Source organism: Aspergillus puulaauensis, chromosome 5 (assembly GCF_016861865.1).
Source record: "Aspergillus puulaauensis MK2 DNA, chromosome 5, nearly complete sequence".
Lineage (NCBI taxonomy): Eukaryota > Fungi > Ascomycota > Eurotiomycetes > Eurotiales > Aspergillaceae > Aspergillus > Aspergillus puulaauensis.
The window spans coordinates 1771880-1791567 of NC_054861.1; the positions used below are offsets into that span (position 1 = coordinate 1771880).

The following is a 19688-nucleotide window of genomic DNA, read 5'->3' on the forward strand; positions in this document are numbered from 1 at the left end:
CGCCTCCGGGAACCACTGATGTGAGCGAAGCGATGGAGAACGCGATCGGGTTCGATTGGCAGATGACAGCTAAATAAATACAAACCGGGCAAAATAGACAGAATAAGCAAACTTGGGCGTTGCAGCAATTGGTGGGAAAGTGAGTAGGAGGGGGCAGAATGAAAGGAACAGGGGTAGAGAAGCTGGAGAAGGATTGACTTGTCGTAAAAGAACAATCAAGAAGGACCTTCTATCGGACACTATCTCAGGTACCTGGGCCCTCCGCGGGCCTACGCCAGCTAGACTACAATTCTCCTCCCGTACCCAAAGTTGCATCAGCCTTTGATCCCTCGTTCTGGCGACTCCAGTGCTCTCGTTCTGTTGCTGACTAGTGGTCCAAGAGCCGCCTCGGTGGAGTGCCGCTAGTCCAGATGTGGTTAGCGTAATATCGATGAATTGGCTCCTTCAACAGTCGTCTAACCAACGCTTTTCGTCATCTCAAACGGCATCAACCCTGACAGTGAACTGCGAATCTCCATCTATACTCTCTATAAATAGCCTATCTGCAACTGCATGCGTGCAGCCTGACTACGTTGCTTCGAACGACCCCCTGTTTGTTCCTTGTTCGCTGGCTGTGGACGAATATCTGCCATTTCGACCAAGTGTTGCCGCGCGCTTCGAGTAAGCCTGTCTCGACCTTGAAGGGGCTCGGGGGTATTCGAGACGGTACTAGCCAATTATACCACTATGACTTCTCCGAATCTTTCGAATCCGGACTCACTCGAGGTCCTAACGGCCACGTTGAACCAAGCGGTACTTGTTTCAAATCCCCGCTTAAACTGCCGGATATTCATGCTAATCTCAATTAGCTGGTTGAAACTGGTCGGTTTTTCAAGTCAGATGGGTCCCTGCAGTCTCGGGCTCAGATGAAGCGAAACCTTCCTGTTGCACATGAGAAGTTCCAGTCTGCGTTAGACCACCTATCAGAGCAAATAGTACGCAGCTCACTCATGAACCTGCTGCAGATTTGAAGCTGACAAGGAACAGTTTGTTGCCAAGGCGTTTTTGGAAAGAGACTATGAATATGTGAAGGCACGGAAAGCTGCCCTTCGCAAGCGTCCTACAGAGGATACTGCTAAGGGGGAGCCGGACGTGACGACTGGTGGCCCTCAGACTGTGCCTGTCCCGGAGGAAACAGGTGCCGAGGCTGTTCCCAGCGAAGGCGAACCTAAAACAGCCGATAACGCAGTCAAATCAGAACAACAAACAGATTTGAATCAGGAACAGCAGACAACAACCAATGAACCCATAAAAGAGGAGCCAAAGGAGACCGACGCGGACCAGTCTCTTGCTACTCAGGATGCGACGGGGGCGGAGGAACTCAATTTCGACTCGCTGCTAAATAATCAAGGGTCAAATGAGTTTGACCTCAATCTCGAATTTGGAGAGGATGGAAACGCAGGGAACGAAAGCTTCTTCAATGCGACCTTTGGCAATCAAGACACTGGGTCTGGCCTGGATGCCGGGAATACTAATACAGAGTCCGGACACGACAACAATGCGTTGCCGACAGGGGGTGATGCATTTGATCTCGAGCTAGAGAAGTTCTCCGGCCAGCCTGGTGATGCAAACGGACAATTTGACGGTAACACAGAAGACATAATGGGGCCAGGGGAGTCTAGTTTCGATGACCTGTTTATGGAGAGCGAAAATTTGGGGGACAATGCAAATGAGAACCAAGATTTGTTACCGGGCGATGGGTTGATGCAGCTTGATGAACTCGACGATAGTTGGTTTTCATGAACTGGAGGGGGTATGCGGAAACCAGTTCCGTTGACATCAGAGGCTCCGGGCCATGCGATGATGCCAGACCAGGGACGCAAGCCCAAGGAATGCTCCACACGTTCGAGAGCTAAACTCAAGGTTGCTGAATCTTAGTACGTGCGTTCCCGACCTGTCGGCTCACATAGAGTTTTATCTGCAAGATAATCGGTAAACAGATCTGATGTGATGTTTTATCTGCAAGATAGCCAGTAGTAAACAGATTTTTTTCAACTGTATACTAAATAATTTGTACTGTATATGGAATACTCTCGGTTTCTTTTCTCAAAGAATAGCGTATTTCAGACTTGTTCGTCAGCATCTTGTTGGAGAGTCGTATGCTCCTAATGTTTTGTACGAGGCGATTGAAGCCATCACAAATCCAAAAGTACGGTCTGCAAGAGAGATGCTGACCGCCGAGTCACTGACTGCCGGGGCACTGACAGATGACAAGCGACAGATGACAGGCCTTGTGAAGTGTCAACACTCAACAGACCGAAGAAATCCCGAGCTCCGGCAGACCCTCTCGCCCGAGTATCTAACTATAGTAGGCAACATGGCCCTGCAACGAAGAGCCAGACTGCGTTCTATTATGGAAGACGGAAAAGTTGCCTTAGTAACCGTAAGGCGAGTAGTGCCCAAGGCCAAGGAACAAGGGCCCATCAAGGGACCCCCAAAATAAGCGGCTGACAGATGCGCTAGAGATGCTAAGAGCGAACTACGTGCTCACTGACTCACACTGCTAAGAGGTCATGATGTCACCATTACTGCGTACTGAGTCCTCGCTAGCGAAGGACAACAACAGGAATCCGCCCGCTGCCTGCCCGCGACCCCCGCATTAATTTACAGCGTCTCCAACAAGAACTTGGCTGGTGCCCTGAGCATGAATTTCACAGGCAGACAGTCGAGGACAAGAAGTCCAGGTAATTCGTCGGCTTTACACCGGCCGGCGTCTTTCCAGTTTTACTGGTGGAGAGGGTTGCCTGCCGATGGGCCCGGTCTGAATTTCTTTTTTCAGTGATCTTCATGATGTGTGGACAAGGCGATCCGACGTCATTCCGAGGAGTTCTCCAGTCCAGACCAGGCCTTTTCTGGTAATGTAAATTCTTCACCAAGCCTGCCAGTGCCGGGCATGGGCCGGGCTAGTATGAATCCATAAATAATCACATGGGCCTCAAGATGCATCGAAGCAGTGTCAAAGCGGCAACCAGACGGTCAATCTTTCATATGTGCGGCAGGGCAGGCGGTCGGTCGCCACCGATGTGGTGGCATAGCATCAAGATTAACTAAATACCATCGTCATGTTGTGCTCAACTACGGAGTAAATGCTGCTGCTGAGCGATGTTCGTAGTACTACTGGATACAGATTAAGATTACACTTGCAGGCGGAGGGCCAGAACCAAGAAGAACCAGAGCCACAAGTCGCCCGCCGGATCACCGGAGAGCAGCCTGGTACTGGGCAAGCAGTATCATTAGGCAGTTTGATGTACCGATTTTCGTTCCGCGTCATCATCATTGTCATGAACCGTTCTTTTCATTCTTTTCGGCTCTTCTTTTGGGCGCGAACAAAAAGACTTTCTCCCGCACCGCCTCACTCTTGTCACTGTCATCCACCTCTCCATAATCCATACATACATCACAAACCTTGCTTTACCAGTCGCTCTCGACTCGTCTTCAACCTATCTACGAGTTCTCTTGGAGTTCCTTTGGCTGGTGATCCCGCTCGTCGCTCGTTTCGCCCGTCACTCTCTGACTCCTAACTCCCAACGCCCAATTCCCAACCCCTGCACGCACCACTGTGACTGACTGAGCCCTTGCGCTGTCGATCGTCCTCCCCAGAAAGGAAGGACAAAATAGAGGAATCAAAAGCAAAGCGGCAGCAGACGCGGTTCACTGGTCGCACGACTCAGGTGCTGCTTGGGATCGTGCGTAAAATTCGTACTAAAACCAATAAAGCTTCCCAATAATGCAAACACTAGAAGCCCAATTGTGTTGAACTGTGCTGCACTGCAAATCCCTCAGCTCATCGCTCATTTTCCTGTTGCAGAGCCTGAGACTGCCCCAGTGCTCCATCGCGGTAAGTTGAAACTTCACCGTTGTCTTGCCCAGGTCATCTGGCTTTGTGTTATTTCTGCGTCTGTGTTGCTTCTTTATTATCGCGCTTCTTTTCCTCCCTGCAGGGCGCCTTTCAGGGTTTCTCCTGGCTTTCCCTTGTTTCTTTTACCTTGTTCCTTTTATACTCCGCCCTCCCTTCTATACCGCTGTGTTCCCTCCACTTTCTCTCCTTGAAACTTGAAACATCCCCAGTACCCTCGCATACGTATTGCAGTGTCTGCTCGATCTTTTTGTCTTGTTTATCTCGTCAAATGATGAGCTTGGATTGGCGTGCTTCACGATGACAGCTGCTCATGTGCCTCAGGATCTACCAGGATCAGTCACCGCCACAACTCTAGTCGCCGGTCGATTTCCCTGCGAGACGCCTGAACCCACCCCTCTCCTCCACAGCCTGCTACACCATTCCAGGTTCCATCGCCGGTCTGGTTCTGCGACAACCGTCGACAGCGTTGCGACCCAACAGTTTCCCAAGCAAACTGGACTCGCTCGTCGCGGGTCGATTTTCAGAAAGCTGGCGGGCCCCCGGGAGAACGCGAAGCGCTTTCTCCGCTTAGGAACCGCCCAATCTCCGGCGGCGTCTCAGGATCCCCCAATGGCTCGCGCACGCCGCCATCGTCCTGTCTCTGAGATTATCCTCTCTCCAGACGAGGCCAACATGCTTGCCGCGCCCGCCCTCCACCCGGGAAGAATGCGCTCGCATTCTTCCTCGAACTCATCGGCTGTTTTACCGCGCGGGCCGTCACCAGGCTGCATGCCTGACAATACACCATTCCCCGCACTGCCCAACGAGAAGACCGTCGCCACAGGAAGTGGGATTTCAGTTGGAATCGCTCTCACCGAACCCGTCCTTTTTCTCCAAGGCTATGATCAAAATGACCCCTCAACGAAGAAATCTGCCATCCTGCGCGGGCAACTACACCTGAAGGTTTCAAAAAGTGTCAAAATCAAGAAGATCTCTATCTGTTTCAGAGGACAGGCGCAGACGGATTGGCCCGATGGTAATTTTTTGTCCCTTTCCTTTCCCCTTTCCGTTCCAGGTTCCGAAGAAGTTTGATCCCGAAGAAGTTTGATCTGTATTGACTTCGTTTGCGCGCTTAATTTAGGAATCCCACCTAAAAAGATACATTTTCACGACAAGAAAGATCTTGTAACACATGGAGTTGTATATTTCAACCACGGCGATACTGCTCTTATGCAGAATGATTATGGTGCACATATCTACAAGCATGCCAAACCACTGAGTTTAATCACCGGCAAAGATAATACGACGACGGTCACGCGAGAAGTTTTCAGCAATAGTGGGTCCTCAACTTCGCTCAATAATGGCTTGACTGCTCGAGAAATGAAGCGACTTTCGCTGAATTCCAACAACTCGCGGAGCTTCGGCAAAGGCGATGCACCATCGCCACCGTCTGTCTCACAGCCCCAGCGCAACTACCGACTGTTCCCTGTTGGCGACTATCTATACAGCTTTGAGTTCCCGATTGATGGATCTCTGCCGGAAACGATCAAGACGGAGCTCGGCTTTGTGAGGTATGATTTGGAAGCCATCGTGGAACGCTCAGGCGCCTTTCGGCCGAACCTGCTAGGTAATCTGGAAGTACCCGTGATCCGCACACCTGCGGAGGGTTCGTTAGAGCAAGTCGAACCGATTGCCATTTCTCGAAACTGGGAAGATCAGCTGCACTATGATATCGTCATTTCGGGGAAATCCTTCCCGCTTGGGTCTCAGATACCAATAGCTTTCAAGCTAACCCCTCTAGCAAAAGTTGAATGCCATCGGATTAAGGTCTATGTGACGGAAAATATCCAACATTGGACCGCGGATAAGAGCGTTCACCGATTCCAGCCTGCAAAGAAGGTTCTTCTCTTTGAGAAGCGGGCTGACCAGACCAGTACCAGCACGTACCCGGGTAGCTCAATGCGCGTTATGGCTGGCGGGGGTATTGAGTGGGATCAGCGAGCTGCTGCTGCTAGAGGGGAGGAGATTGTCGAGCGGGGTCGGACGAATTTACTTGGAAACCTTAATAGTGATTCCGGTGTTGGTCCGACTGAAATGGAATTCAATGTCCAGCTTCCGAGCTGCCATGAGATGAAGCATCGGGATGAATCGCAACGTTTGCATTTTGACACGACGTATGATAACATCCAGATCAACCACTGGATCAAGGTATGTACACCTGCACTCTGACTGTTTGAAACTGCCACTAACTAGAAACAGATCGTCCTGCGTCTGTCTAAACAAGATGAACGTGATCCCAGCAAACGGCGGCATTTCGAAATCTCTATCGACTCTCCATTCCACCTCCTTTCATGTAAAGCTACGCAAGCAAACATCTATCTCCCGGCATATACAACGCCTGACTCGGAGCCCGCCACTCCAGCGCCAGAGTTTGAATGCGGATGTGCCGGCGCCCCCGCCCTTCGTCGACGTGGGACTCGCACTCCTCCAGGCTCTGACCGAGATGATGTCCCGGCAGTCGTTACCAGGAGTTTCACCAGTGGCTCTGGAGGCCTTGCTCGACCACCTGCAGCGCACCTGGCCACGGAGGCCGACGGACGAGTAGCAAACGCAAATACAAACGAGCGTCCGCCACGGCCAATGCACTTACTGCGTACCCCGTCATTCGCGCCTCCCCCGTTCGACGATGTCCCTCCCCCACCGCCACTCATCACCCCGCCACCAGAGTATACAAGCATAGTCGGAGACAACGACCGGGACGCAGTCCTCGAAGACTACTTCTCGCGTCTCTCCTGCTACGAAGAGCGAGTCGACGAGGAACGAGGCTCAGGCCGGGTCGACGTCCCACTGACGCCCGGGGCGCGCGTAAACCGCAGCATGGACGTTCCGCGCGAATGGATCCGCCTCGACCAGTCGGCCGTCTGATGCAGTCTTCGATACGGTATTATCTTATATTATTGCAAGCAAGTATATATATATACGACCCTGAAACGATTTATTCGAATAAAGTCACGAAGTCACGAAAAGAAATCAATCCTCTTCATTTCCGTCCAGCGAGCGGAGCGGAACGGATCGGGACGAAGGAGTTTGCGATAAACAGCTGCTTTTTGTTTTCTTTTTCTTTCATTGGTGCGCCTGCACTTTGACATCTTTGAGATCCTTTTCCTTTGTGATTCCCTGGACTAGCATACTAGTGGCTGGTCATTGTATAAGTCATTTTTCGTTTTTTCTTTTATATCTTGATTTGTGTTAGGTAAAAATAGGCGCAGAAGCAGGAGATATCCAGTTCCTCATTACCCATATGCATGATATATTACTTTTCAATCCAATCCAACCACAGTCTCTTACTCTAGAGCCAAATAACCCGGCTGAACTATACGACTAGATCAAGTTCAATTCCTCAACTGGCCACGTTCATCCCTCTCCGGCGAAATGAACTTGGTCCTATATCCAATCGATATCCTACCAGAACACAATCCATTAGTAAATACCGTATACAAGGGGGTTAGAAAGAGAGGGAAACAAACCCCGACCGCGTCTCATCCGCAAAATTGACATGATCAGGCTTCACACTGTTCCGGAACTCCTCGTCCTCCCACAGGCGCTTGAAGTCCGCAATGTCACCCATGACAAACTGCACGACGTAGTCGTAGTCAGCGAGTTTCTTGGACATTTGCATCTCTTCGGCGTGGGGGAGGAGGGTGGTGAAGTTGTCGATCTAGATGAGCGTTCAGTTGTTTATACTAATTCTGATTCTGGTGGGGGGAAAGGAAGGAAGTGTGGGGATACGTACCAGGTTGTACTCCTTGATGCCGTATTTCAGGAGGAATGGCAGGGCGAGAGGGGCATGGTGCTGGGTTAGGTAGCTGTGGAAGTCGGGTTCGTTGAGGCCCGGCTTGCGGACGCCGGTTATTGTGATGCAGACTTCGGACATTGTATGGTGTATACTGGCTTACGGCGTATAGTTTTATAGTATGAGGGGGTGTTCAATGACAACAGTTGATTAGCAGGTGGGAATGCTGTTATATACATAAATATTGAGAACTGGACTATATAAGTAACTTATACAGTGGAAGATGCGACATGGGGTTGCAGCGTTGTCTGGCATGTTCCATGATTCATGACTGCCATGGCTGGCTGTATACTGTTGTGGATATGATCTAAGGTTGCATCGAGATCTTTCTGTCCCGCCCATCGTTCAGTAGTTAGTCTTTACCTTGAATTCACTTTACTTTGCTTCCGTCCATCCCATCCATGGATCCGATCCCCATTACCAGTTCATCAACCCACCATGCCCTGCTTTATAGCCCTGTCTGCCATCGCCCTCGGAATCATTTTCCCTCTGTTCAGATACGTGGTTCAGCCATTCTTTCTCTCCCCGCTCTCCAAAATACCCAATGCCCACTTTACCTCCCCGATCTCCAGCCGCTGGATCCAGGCGATCCGCCAAGCTGGCGACGAAGTCCTCACCATCCACGCATTACACCGCAGACATGGCCCCGTCGTCCGGCTCGCCCCCCACGAGCTGAGCGTCAACTCCCTGCACGGCCTGCGGGTCGTCTACACCGGCGCATTCGAGAAACACCCGCTCTACCGCGACCTCTTCCTTAACTTCCACACCGACAACCTCGTAGGCATGGTCCCCAATGCGCCTCACGCACGCCAAAAACGCATGCTCAGCCGTGTGTACTCGAAGTCGTACCTCCAGGAATCGGACGCCCTCCGTAACCTCTCGGCTATCATCCTCTCCCAAAGACTCCTTCCCATGTTGCAGCGATTCGCTACGACCGGGGAGACAGTCAATGTCCTCCCGCTTTTCCAGGCTGTCGGGATGGACTTTACCTCGTCGTATCTGTTTGGGGTGCAAACGGGAACGCAATACCTCCATAACTTACCTCAATGGCTTCACTGGTTAGATGAGTATAACGAATTCAAGAACCTCAACCCTGACGTGCGCGCAGACGGGTTCATCGAACGATGGTGTCTCTCGCTGTGTATGCAAACCAAAGCGAAAAACGCCAACGACCCAGATAAGGATAAGAGTCTGTCCACAGAGCCAGTGGTATACAATTCACTCCGCCACGCCCTGGAGAAATCTCCCGACTCCCGCCCAATCGACCTCGCCATCGCATCTGAACTTCTCGACCACCTCGTTGCAGGCCACGAAACCTCGGGAATTACATTCACGTATGCAATGTGGGAGCTCTCACAGCGGCCAGAGGTACAAGAGGACCTCCGTCGCGAACTCTCGACACTCAACCCGTCACTCCATTACCCATTTACGTCTGTACCGGATGGTGATGGTGATGGTGATGGTGATCTCCCGACTCTTCCGCACGCATCTGACATTGACAACCTCCCGCTCCTGGACGCTATAATCCGTGAGACACTCCGCGTGCATGCCCCCGCCTCATCACCCCTGCCCCGTGTCACACCAGATATCCCAGGCGGGACATCGATAAACGAGTTCGACAGTATCCCGGGGGGCATCACAGTGTCGTCGTCGGCGTACACCCTCCACAGAATCGAGGAGGTATACCCGCAACCAACAGAGTGGCTGCCCAAGCGGTGGGTCGACCCTGAGCCTGGGAAGAAGCATGATATGCGGAGGCTGTGGTGGCCGTTTGGGAGTGGGGGGAGGATGTGCCTCGGGAGTAATTTTGCATTGCAAGGTATTATCCAATTCTCATTCTCATTCTCATTCTCATTATTTCTAGTAGACATGACATGTTCTAATGACGATGTTGTTATGCAGAAATCAAGCTGGTCATAGCGGCTGTATATACAAATTACATGACCTCGATTGTGGATGACGAGGGTATCGAGCAGGATCTCACGGAGTTTATCTCCTTGCCCAAGGGCCGGAAGTTGATGCTGAGGTTTAGTCCTGTCAAGGACTCGAATTGAACAGGGGATTGGCTGATTTGATCATGACGAGTTCTTCGGCTCACGGACCATACAATAAAGCTACAACAGTCAGCCACTTTCTCAGGAAATGTACATATACCTATACATACCATACAAACATCCCCCCCATCTCCATCCCGGCACTCCATAACCCTCTTCATCTCAAAACCCAACCGCTCATAAATCCCCACATTCGGCTCATTCCTCGAACTCTCCAAATAGCACTTCCTTCCCTCCCGGTCCGCAACACCCATCACCTCCTCAAACAACTTCCTCCCAACCCCCTTCCCCTGCGCAGCAGGACTCACAGCAACAATATTGCAAAAGTAGTACCCCCGCTCATCATCCCAAATCGACTCCTGCGCTTCCGCCTGTCGCGCTTTCCAGATATAGTACCGTCGCACGTTCAGTCCGCCATGCCCTCCATGCCAGAAGTTATTCAGCCCCTGCCTGAACCAGAGTAGCCAGGACTGTGACCATTCATACCAGGATTCGGGTTGGGATGGGGGGTGTGGAGCGAGCCAGCATGAAACGCCGAGGATTTTCCCTGTCTCTTCTTCTTCTTCTTCTTCCGCCTTTTCTTCGTCCACGGCTACGTGGAATATGGCGTTGTTGATTCCCCAGAGACAGCGCGCTTCTAGGGAGCCGTAGTTGCGGACTTTATTGAACTGGTTTTTTCGTTAGCATTTCTTTCTTCTTTTCTTACTGTTCTTTCCCCACACTATATGCCCATGCACCAAGGATATATATGGTATATGAACAGATATAGGCTGGCTCGGAGAAAGAAAGTAAACAAGGAAAAGAACGACTTACACTCTTCTCATCAAACACCCACCGGAAATAAGGATCTTGCGCGAACGCCTGCTGGATTATGTCGATTGCAGCTGGGATATCGGATTGTGTGAGGGGGCGGACTTTTATAGCCATTTTTTGTCTTGTCTTGTCTTGTCTTGTTTTATTTAGTCCTTGTGTGGTTTTGTGTCTAGGTAGGTGTTAGTATGTATAAAAGTTTGTCTCGTGGAAACTGGAAACTGGGGAGATGAACGATAAACTTCAAGATAAAGACGAGATCTGGATCGGGAAAGTCCACGCGGATGGAGTCACGCGGGTTCCACTTGTTCTGGGCTCGGTGATGTGTCATGTCAGTAGTCTACCATGGTTCTACTAGGAGACTGCGAGTAGAATTACTGATTAGTCTATATACCCCTTCGTACTCTATATCTATATCCATAAGAAAAGAAATTAGGTAGATATGTGCCAATAGTTTAATAAAATGAACGGTCCCTACTCCTCCCACTCGCCAAACAACTTCGCATCCAAATCACAGAACCCATCGAGCACCGCCATGCCGCGTGCCCGCTCCTCTTCAATGCGCTCCCAGTTCCACTCGTCGCCGTCCCAGGACGCAGCATTCACCCTCTTCTCTGCCTCCAGTTTCCCAGTCTCAGGGATCTGATTATCCTGCAACTTCAGCACCTCTCGCACAAACGACCCATCCACACCACTCGCCGCCGCCGTAATCCCAGATGGCGTCCCAGTCCCCGATGCATCTGCCGACTCTGATGACGAGGTTATAGCAGCAGTAGCAGCAGCAGCAGCACCCTCCGGCCGCTCCGGCAAAAACCCGCTCTTCCGCAACACCCTCTCCGGCGCAATCGTCAACCGGCCCTTCTTGACAACATACTTGCTAACAGCCGTCGCGTAGAGCGTCCTCTTCCCGCCCTTCTTACCGGCAGGCTTGAGGAAGAAACTCAGCACGTACATCCATTTCTGGTCCCAGCCCAGCACGCGCGACTCGACCTCGAACTTGGTATACGGCTTGATCTCGCGCTTGAAGCTGCAGAAGACGGAGCCGAGGGCGATGTAGATTGATTTCCGCGGCGGGGCTGGCTTGCCTTCTTTCTGGGCTGCGGCGGCGAATTCCCCGTCGAGTTCTTTGCTTATTAGGCCCACGCCGGGGCTGTAGATGCGGGTTACGAGGGCGGTGCGCGAGACGTCGAGGTCTGTGAAGTAGGTGCTGTTGGACTTGTGGAGGTTGTAATCTGTCTCTAGCAGTGGGGTGCTGGTTGTAATGCTGTAGGGGACGAAGACGGGGTGGGTGGGTTTGCCGGATGAGGTGGTGAGGGGTTTGCCTTTGGGGAAGAATGGGTAGTCGGGGCGCCAGCGGAGGTTGACGAGGAGGTGCCGGGCTATGCGGAACTGTTGGTTTGGATGTGTTATGGTCTGGCTTGAGAGGGGAGAGCAAGAGAGGGCGGTAGGAGAGGTAAGCTTACGTGCCAGGCAAAGGGGAGGTTCTTGAGATTGAGTATTGCGAGGAGCAGGGCGAGGGTTCTCCAGGAAACGAGCGTTGTGAGAAGCGCGCGGGCGTTCTCTGTGCTTAGGGCGGCCATTATGTCTAGCTCTACCATCTGGGAGAGGAATAGGAAAGAAGGAAAGAAAGTATTTATTAGTGATAGGGCAACACGCGGTATGGAGTAATAATGAGCGATCGGCGACTGATGAGATACGTAACCGCTACTGACGCGATTCGGACAGGCGGAGCAGATAGTCGCTGGTAATAGTTGCCGTCAAAAATATAACAATATATGTACACGAATGACAGGAGTGGAGTTTTGACAAAAAAAAAAAAAAGGAGAAATTAGAAATTCAGATCGGCGGCTTGTGAGGTGCTCACTGTGGTTGAGGAGTATACAACAAAGACGCCGCCAATCTTTGTTGGGATCGCGAACCGAGGCCGCGGTCTCTCACGTGAATGTGCTTATTAAGGAAGTATACAAGAAAAACAACAGTGACCAACATAGAGTGGAATTAATTGAATAGAGACGACACTAGAAAAGTGCCATTGTGTTCGGCGGACTCGACACCCCCCTCGCACAGTTCAACGGACTACTCGAGACAAAAAAAGTCCACCGGTCATGCACCCTGCACATCTCCGCCAGGCCATCCAGATCGAACATCTCGCCAATCGGCACACCCCACCCCGCCAGCATATGATGATGGAGATCAAACTCCGGATTGCGGGGCGGGAACACCTCAAAGCTCACCGCATCTGACGCCACCGCCGCAAAGTGATTATCCCAGAAAAATCGCAGCACGCGCTCGCTCTGCTCAATTCCCGCATGCTTCGGCGTCGCCTGCTGGCTATACACCTTCTTCTGGCTATCGTCCATGGCCGCCCAAGTCTGCGGTAGCCCCACGCGGAGGAAGAAGATGTCGCCGCGCTGAAACTCGATCTTGCTGTCCCGCGCGATCTCGAGCACCGTGTCCAGCGAGATTTCCTGCTGCGATAGGGCGTTGATAGAGACCCCCCTCTTCTCAGCCCACGAGACGAAATCGATTAGGACGCCGCGCCCTGCTATGCCTTTCGTCGCCCAGTACCCGATTCCGATACGCGAGTTTGCGGGGTCCTGGATCTCCTCTGCGGTTGTCCCGCCGTAAAAGAGGCGGCGGTTGGGGTCCTCGGCGGTAGGCGCGGGGCCGTTATGATGGCGGAGGCCGTCCCATTGAGATGACTGCTGCGGGTTGAAGTGGTATTCGTCGTCGAAGGCAACGCCTTCCGCGACCCATTTTACCTTGTGCTCAAAGGGTTTGCGGCCAAATCCTATATACTTTGTGAACCAAATACGGCGAAATACTTGACTTGGATGGTATTTTCGGATGTCTTACCTGGCGGGTTTAGGTTCTCGATCCCCCATTGTAGACATACGCGCTCGCCAGTTTGGATCTGTGTCCGGGCTGCGTTGGCGACAATGTCTGGGGTTAGGATGCGGAGCATACCTAGGCCCTCTTCGGCGGAGCCTGGCGGAGCGGGCCAGTACTGGAGTTTATTGGGAAGGTCATCGAATTTCTCAGGAAGGTCGAAAGTAGCCATGATGAGTGTTGCGGTGGGGTGAGGTGGGAGGAGTCCGGTTCCTGATAAGGAGTTATTACACGGTTAAGTCTGTCACGGCAGGAAATCTTTGGGGGAGAGATGCGCCCACTTAACCGCAATCCAAAAGTACCACGTACCAGGCCGGCAGGTGGGGGAATTGAGGGTCTCGGAGCAAGTCCGTCAACGAGCGGAGTTGAACCCTCGCTGGTAGTTCGAACAATGAGGTCAGGTCTAATGCAGTATGTATATATTTCAATAGGCACAGTAAGAGGCATGCTAATTACGTAGAGTTACACATCCATCATTCATAGGTCATCCACATCTTCGTCAGTCGAAGACTTTCCCTGTTTGTTGAGTCGGGACATCTCGTGCTCTTCGCCAGATTTTGAAGAGCCACCAGAGCTTGACATGGCAATTGCCTGCCGTCCGGTGTCCGAAGACTCGAGGAACTCGCGCAGCCGACGCTTGCCCTCGACCATCGCCTGGTTCGATGCAGCTTCCGTCATCTTCAGAATTGGACCCCAGAGATTAAGCTGGTAGGTCACGTATGCGCCGACAGCGCACACAAAGAGCAAGAAGAAGTAGGCAGGGTTGCGGAGGACTAGCATATAAAGTCAGCAGTGAAAAGTGAAGCTAGTATATCGTACTTACCAGCAATTATCTCGTTCCATCCGAGAGCAAGGAGGATACCGTAGAAGTACAAGGGAACCTGTGTCATGCCTCCAATCGCACTCCGCTTGGCCTCGACGTACACTCCATCCGCAGACTTTTTGAATCGCACCGTGAGCTCCTGGCGTTTCGAGTCGCCAAGGATCGTCATTTCCTCCTCTAGGCTCTTGCCTTCCTCTTCGTCCACACCACCAATGGGGGCCAGATCTTCTTCGTCTGCGGGACTCGCTGAGCTAGGTGTGTGTCCGACCCAACGGTCTAGTGGAGGTGGGGCTGAAGTTTCCGCTAGCCGGAATCTGGAGAGAAGAGGTATCAGGGTGAGAGTCGACTCGCGGGCCTTGGTGTAGATGCCCTCGATGTCGTCGGTGGGGCGCCAGATCCTTGGGACACCGGCTTCATCATAACGGAACTTGTCCTCGAAGTTCTCGCGTAGCTTCAGCAAAAGGTTTCCTTCAATCATCTCCTCGTCGATCTTGGCACGCAAAACACCCCAAGACTTCCTGCGCAGTCTCCATAGACCAACATCCACTTCCTCCAAACTGGCATCGAAGCTGCTAGCGCGGTCCGTGAATCTCCTCTCAGCATCGAGAACTGTCTCGACAAAAACGTTCCAGACACGATCCCAGAACTTCGTCTCTGTCGGCTTTTCACCGGATTCCGGTGCACCACCGCCAGCACGTCCTGAGCCAAGAGCATTGAATTCTAGACCAACGGACTCGCCCAAGCGAGATTGAACCCAACGTTCGACGCGGGTTGCCAGTCGCCTCATCTCGTCCCTTCTCAAACGGCCGCTGACCTCTGCAAGCTCCTTCTCGTATAGTGCCAATTGCTGCTTGTAATCGCTCCAAGGCGCACCCTCCACCACAGTTGCGCGAGCAACTTCTTTGAATTTCTCCATGGCCTTCTTAACTTCGTCGTTGACAATTTCTGCAAAGTCATAGCCTGTGCCCTTCTTCTGGCCCGCCTTCACAGCGGCTGTAACAGCCTCGCTGAACTCGTTGATGCCAGACTTGTGCGCCGCGTTCAGTTGACCCTGGAGAAGAGCCTTCAGACGGGTATCAACTTTGTTCTCGAGCTCACCTCGCTTTCGCTGATAAACACCCTTGTGGTATCGACTCGCTTCTGTCTCGAAATTCTTCGTCGCCTTGGCTCGTGCTGATCGCATGACCGCACCCAATCCTCCAAGCACTTCAGGTTGCCCGAGACGAGAGGCCTGGGACTGCTTGTCTTCAAAAGGAATAATGACCTCGTCGAAGACGATCATCACCTCTCTGAGGATCTCGTCACACCGAAATTGGGCGAGGAGTTCCTGTTGAGTCGGCAGGTCCAAATCTTTGTTGTTGACAATTTGATCCCAAATGCCTTCTGCATACACGGAGAACCCGTCCGCGGGGATGCGACGGTGATACTCAGGGAGGAAAACACCGCCCTCTGAGAACTCACCGTTCCTCGCATTGAGGGCTGTGTCTTTCTGGCCCTCGTGGAAACGAAGACTTAGCTTCTTTGTTTCTTCAACAAACTTTTCGGGCTGGTATGTCTTGTGCGGAAGCCCGTAGAACTGGAAGTCAAAGTAATCATGCACTGCTGCGCGTTCCAGACCCGCGGGCTTAGATATCGAGTCCCATAGACGCGCCATGTCTTCCATCAATGTTTTCTGTAGAGCCTTGAGCGGCGTCGTGCCGACAAAGTCACGGATTACGAAGAACAGAAGAGAGCGGTGGGTGGTACTACCGGGCGAGTTAGCTTCTTGTGCGAGTGAAGACATAGATCACCAAGTGACATACTTCTTGTCCTTCAAGAATAATTGTAAGTTGACCTCAAAGACCGTTTTGAGCAAGCCCATATTGGCACCTTGGTACAGACCAACTTGATGTTCCCAAATATTTACGATCAGGACCTCGCTAGTTGCGAGCGCAAAGAGCGCACTCTTGCGTTCAAAGTCTTGGTCCTCTCCCCGCTCACGTCCGTCGGTACCCTCCACATCCATAACCAAGATGTTATCGGCCATAGATTTATCGCCCCCTTTCTTGTTCTTGGACAGCCAGATACCCTTGGTCGTCTGACGCCTTTCCGTTTCGGCCATGACGGAGAAGTGGGTGCCAAAGAGGTTGTTAAGGAGTGTCGATTTACCGGTTGACTGAGAACCGAAGACTGAGATGAGGTGGTAGTTGAAGCCAGCGGGTGCGACATTTTCGTAGCTCAGATACTTGGCTAAGTTCGTGCTATAGCCATTGTTGTTAGCTCCCATTGCCACACCAAGAACGAATGTTGTCCCACGTCACATTAAGCCGCATTGGACACAAAACATGTTTGTACAGAAGGAGGGAGCGAAACATACTTGAATTCCTTGTTCTCGTCTATTACTTGGACGCCATGCTCGTATGTCGTCTTATCGCTGCTGTCATTGCCAATGGGGGCAAAATGGCCATTGGTCGCCATGGTGAAGACAGGCCGTTGGGAAACTACCCAAGGTCACAAAAGAGCCGTCACTAAAGCAGATCTTGTGGTTCCAAAAAATGAAGAAGCTCTAAAAATGGAAGAAAACGCAGTTGCAAGGTGGCCCGCAGAGTGTATGCCGAGAAGAGTGGTATGTTCAGTTATTAAGGAGGCACAGTGGGCACAACAATAATAATGCAGGAGAGCGGATGCAAGGAGATGGGGCAGCTAGTTAGTTAATGTGCGATGATGAAGTAAGAAAAGGGTCACTGGAGATGGTGTCAATCACAAGACACTGACAGCCACACAGAATCGGAGCCTGGAGATCTCGTGGTGCGCCCGAGGTTGATTGGAAGTGGAAGGCAAGTTGGTCGGTTGTTAGTGGTGAGTGGATGATCCCCAGCCGCCGCCAGTTCAGCCGGTGCTCAGTGCTCGTGGTAGGAGGGATCCGGGGCGTCATCGATGCCTGGGCCACCAGGCCATAACATTACACTTCCGGTTTAGCGCCATTCCATCCTCAGCACTACGAGGCCACCTTAGAACAGTCCTATCAGGGCTGCTTTGAAGCATCAAACTCCCGCATTCTGCCCTTCTCACGCTCCTATTCATCATCTCCGGGCTCTGTGACGCATAGATGGGGGAAGGGATTGGATAAAGTGTGCTAGTTGCCCATACTATAGCATAGGTGTTCGATGCTCGTAATTGGACATTGAAATAGTTACCTCAGGGTAGATTACAATCATGCAATTCATATTCAAACATTCCTAGAATAACATGGAGAGGAGAAGCCTAATAAAAAAATTCTACATATTGAATAAAGTACAAGTATATGAATATAACTCTGAACGCCTGAGCGGCCCCTTCCCAATGTTATGGTCTGAATCCATTCGCGGTCCCCTGCACAGCAATCAAACCCCAAAGACCCAGATGCATACTTTTTTTCATTTAGTACAAAGCAGTCGTTTACTGTTCCATGACACGGGTGACCAGACCGGTGGCAACGGTGCGGCCACCTTCACGGATGTTGAAGCGCTGTCCAGCCTCAGCAGCGACAGGGTTGTTCAGGCTGAGGATCATTTCCACGTTGTCACCAGGCATGACACGGCGGCTCATGTCGCCATCGGGGAAAGAAAGGTCGCAAGCCTCGTCTAAAGCCATGTTAGAGGTATTCTTCGTAGGCGAGAGGTTGAATGTTTTGAAAACTTACCAGCAGTGCGAATGTAAGCCTGGGGACGGTAGTTGACACCGAAGCCGCTGCGGCGGCCACCTTCCTCCTCAGTGAGGACGTACATGGAGACCATGAACTTCTTGTGGGCCTTGATAGAGGCGGGGGCAGCGATGACCATACCACGCTTGACATCCTCACGGCGGATACCACGGAGAAGGAGACCGGAGTTGTCACCGGCACGGGATTCGTCACAGTGCTTCTTGAAGGTCTCAATGTCAGTGACCTTGGTCTTCATGACCTGACCACCTCCGAGAATCTCGACCTCGGTATCCTTCTTGAGCAGACCACGCTCAACACGGCCAGAGGCAACGGTACCACGACCGGCGATCGAGAAGACTTCCTCGACGGACATCAGGAAAGGCTTGTCCAGGTCACGCTGGGGGGTTGGGATCCAGGTGTCAACGGCCTCAAGAAGGCTGTCAATTCGCTCAGTACCGATATCGGGGCGGCGACCCTCGAGGGCGCACAGGGCGGAACCGAAGATGATAGGGGTCTCCTCGCCTTCGAAGCCGTAAGTGCTGAGGAGCTCACGCATTTCCAGCTCAACAAGTTCCAACATCTCAGGGTCATCGACGGCATCAACCTTGTTGACGAACACAACAATCTTCTGGACACCGACCTGGCGGGCAAGCAGCAAGTGCTCACGGGTCTGGGGCCTAGTTCACGCGTGTTGTTAGGCGACATTCTGTCGCATCAGCGGGTGAATATGGGGTTGACGTACATTTGACCATCGGAAGCAGCAACAACAACAATAGCACCGTCCATGTTAGCAGCACCAGTAATCATGTTCTTGATGTAATCGGCGTGACCGGGACAGTCGACGTGGGCATAGTGCCTGTCTTCGGTCGCGAACTCGATGTGGGCAGTAGAGATGGTGATACCACGCTTACGCTCCTCAGGAGCCTTGTCAATAGCACCATATTCGAGGAAAGAAGCAAGACCCTTGGAGGCCTGGTACTTGGTGATGGCAGCGGTCAATGTGGTCTAAGAAAGAGTGTGTTAGAAGAGGACTTCGGGGAAGATACGATGGGAGGTAAGGCCTTACCTTTCCGTGATCAACGTGGCCAATGGTACCTTTCAAGTGTCAATTAGCCAGAGACACATCGCAGCAAACGATGTTTTAGCTTACCGATGTTCACATGGGGCTTGGTGCGCTCGAAAGCAGAGGCCATCGCGCGGACGGTCTGTCTGTCCTTGGAGAGCGCATACTGCACCGGGTTGACACCGCGAGGACGCGTAAGAGACGTCCGGGTGGTGCGGAAAAGAAGGTTGGCGGTTCTGGAAAGGCCCGACATGATGACTGCTCCGCAAGAAAAAGACTAACAGGAAAAGAGGGCAGGAAAACGCGATGGATTGAAGGAACAACACCTGACGACAGGTTGAGCTTTGCAACAAGCCCGAAAAATTTAGGAGACGTGCTTAGTCATCAATTGGCCAATCAGCATCGGAGGATTGCGGATGTTCCTGGGTTCCGCGCCATGCTGCGGCAGACCTACATACAGTAAGGCTAGAGGTATCTCCCATTTTTGCTCATTAAAGGACGTTTTAGTGAAGCAAAACTGTTTGCTTGGTGCTTGAATGGTACTTGGATTTTATGTGATATATGAGCCGTGCCTGAAGGTCAGAATACAGGCCATCCATTTCTGGGGCCACCTGCTTAATTTACAAACAGCAACTGGAACTACAAGCCGTTGAATATT

The 19688-nt window shown here is 51.9% G+C and overlaps 9 protein-coding genes across 9 annotated transcripts; 3 read left to right on the forward strand and 6 right to left on the reverse strand.

Moving 5' to 3' along the window:
- Positions 1-726: 726 nt before the first annotated feature.
- On the forward strand, positions 727-1782 carry APUU_50679S (uncharacterized protein; the record flags this gene model as incomplete). The annotated part of the gene is made up of 3 exons (XM_041705702.1): positions 727-792; positions 849-974; positions 1027-1782. The coding sequence occupies 3 exons, from the start codon at positions 727-729 to the stop codon at positions 1780-1782; spliced, it is 948 nt and encodes a 315-aa protein (XP_041558162.1).
- A 2413-nt stretch (positions 1783-4195) lies between these two features.
- On the forward strand, positions 4196-6802 carry APUU_50680S (arrestin family protein; the record flags this gene model as incomplete). Its single annotated transcript, XM_041705703.1, has 3 exons — positions 4196-4913; positions 5019-6085; positions 6137-6802. 3 exons carry the CDS (start codon positions 4196-4198, stop codon positions 6800-6802), a joined length of 2451 nt encoding a protein of 816 aa, XP_041558163.1.
- Positions 6803-7269: 467 nt separating this feature from the next.
- Positions 7270-7811, reverse strand: APUU_50681A (EthD domain-containing protein; the record flags this gene model as incomplete). The annotated part of the gene is made up of 3 exons (XM_041705704.1): positions 7270-7339; positions 7405-7595; positions 7671-7811. 3 exons carry the CDS (start codon positions 7809-7811, stop codon positions 7270-7272), a joined length of 402 nt encoding a protein of 133 aa, XP_041558164.1.
- Positions 7812-8168: 357 nt separating this feature from the next.
- On the forward strand, positions 8169-9784 carry APUU_50682S (cytochrome P450; the record flags this gene model as incomplete). The annotated part of the gene is made up of 2 exons (XM_041705705.1): positions 8169-9549; positions 9633-9784. 2 exons carry the CDS (start codon positions 8169-8171, stop codon positions 9782-9784), a joined length of 1533 nt encoding a protein of 510 aa, XP_041558165.1.
- Positions 9785-9805: 21 nt separating this feature from the next.
- APUU_50683A (GNAT family N-acetyltransferase) lies at positions 9806-10711 on the reverse strand (the record flags this gene model as incomplete). Its single annotated transcript, XM_041705708.1, has 3 exons — positions 9806-9844; positions 9895-10452; positions 10598-10711. 3 exons carry the CDS (start codon positions 10709-10711, stop codon positions 9806-9808), a joined length of 711 nt encoding a protein of 236 aa, XP_041558166.1.
- A 357-nt stretch (positions 10712-11068) lies between these two features.
- Positions 11069-12174, reverse strand: APUU_50684A (acyl-CoA thioesterase; the record flags this gene model as incomplete). The annotated part of the gene is made up of 2 exons (XM_041705709.1): positions 11069-11983; positions 12058-12174. 2 exons carry the CDS (start codon positions 12172-12174, stop codon positions 11069-11071), a joined length of 1032 nt encoding a protein of 343 aa, XP_041558167.1.
- Positions 12175-12612: 438 nt separating this feature from the next.
- APUU_50685A (uncharacterized protein) lies at positions 12613-13655 on the reverse strand (the record flags this gene model as incomplete). The annotated part of the gene is made up of 2 exons (XM_041705710.1): positions 12613-13385; positions 13451-13655. The coding sequence occupies 2 exons, from the start codon at positions 13653-13655 to the stop codon at positions 12613-12615; spliced, it is 978 nt and encodes a 325-aa protein (XP_041558168.1).
- Positions 13656-13960: 305 nt separating this feature from the next.
- sey1 (dynamin-like GTPase SEY1) lies at positions 13961-16763 on the reverse strand (the record flags this gene model as incomplete). The annotated part of the gene is made up of 4 exons (XM_041705711.1): positions 13961-14256; positions 14307-16051; positions 16109-16546; positions 16663-16763. 4 exons carry the CDS (start codon positions 16761-16763, stop codon positions 13961-13963), a joined length of 2580 nt encoding a protein of 859 aa, XP_041558169.1.
- A 960-nt stretch (positions 16764-17723) lies between these two features.
- TUF1 (translation elongation factor Tu) lies at positions 17724-19283 on the reverse strand (the record flags this gene model as incomplete). Its single annotated transcript, XM_041705712.1, has 5 exons — positions 17724-17908; positions 17968-18644; positions 18710-18972; positions 19034-19062; positions 19118-19283. 5 exons carry the CDS (start codon positions 19281-19283, stop codon positions 17724-17726), a joined length of 1320 nt encoding a protein of 439 aa, XP_041558170.1.
- Positions 19284-19688: the final 405 nt, after the last annotated feature.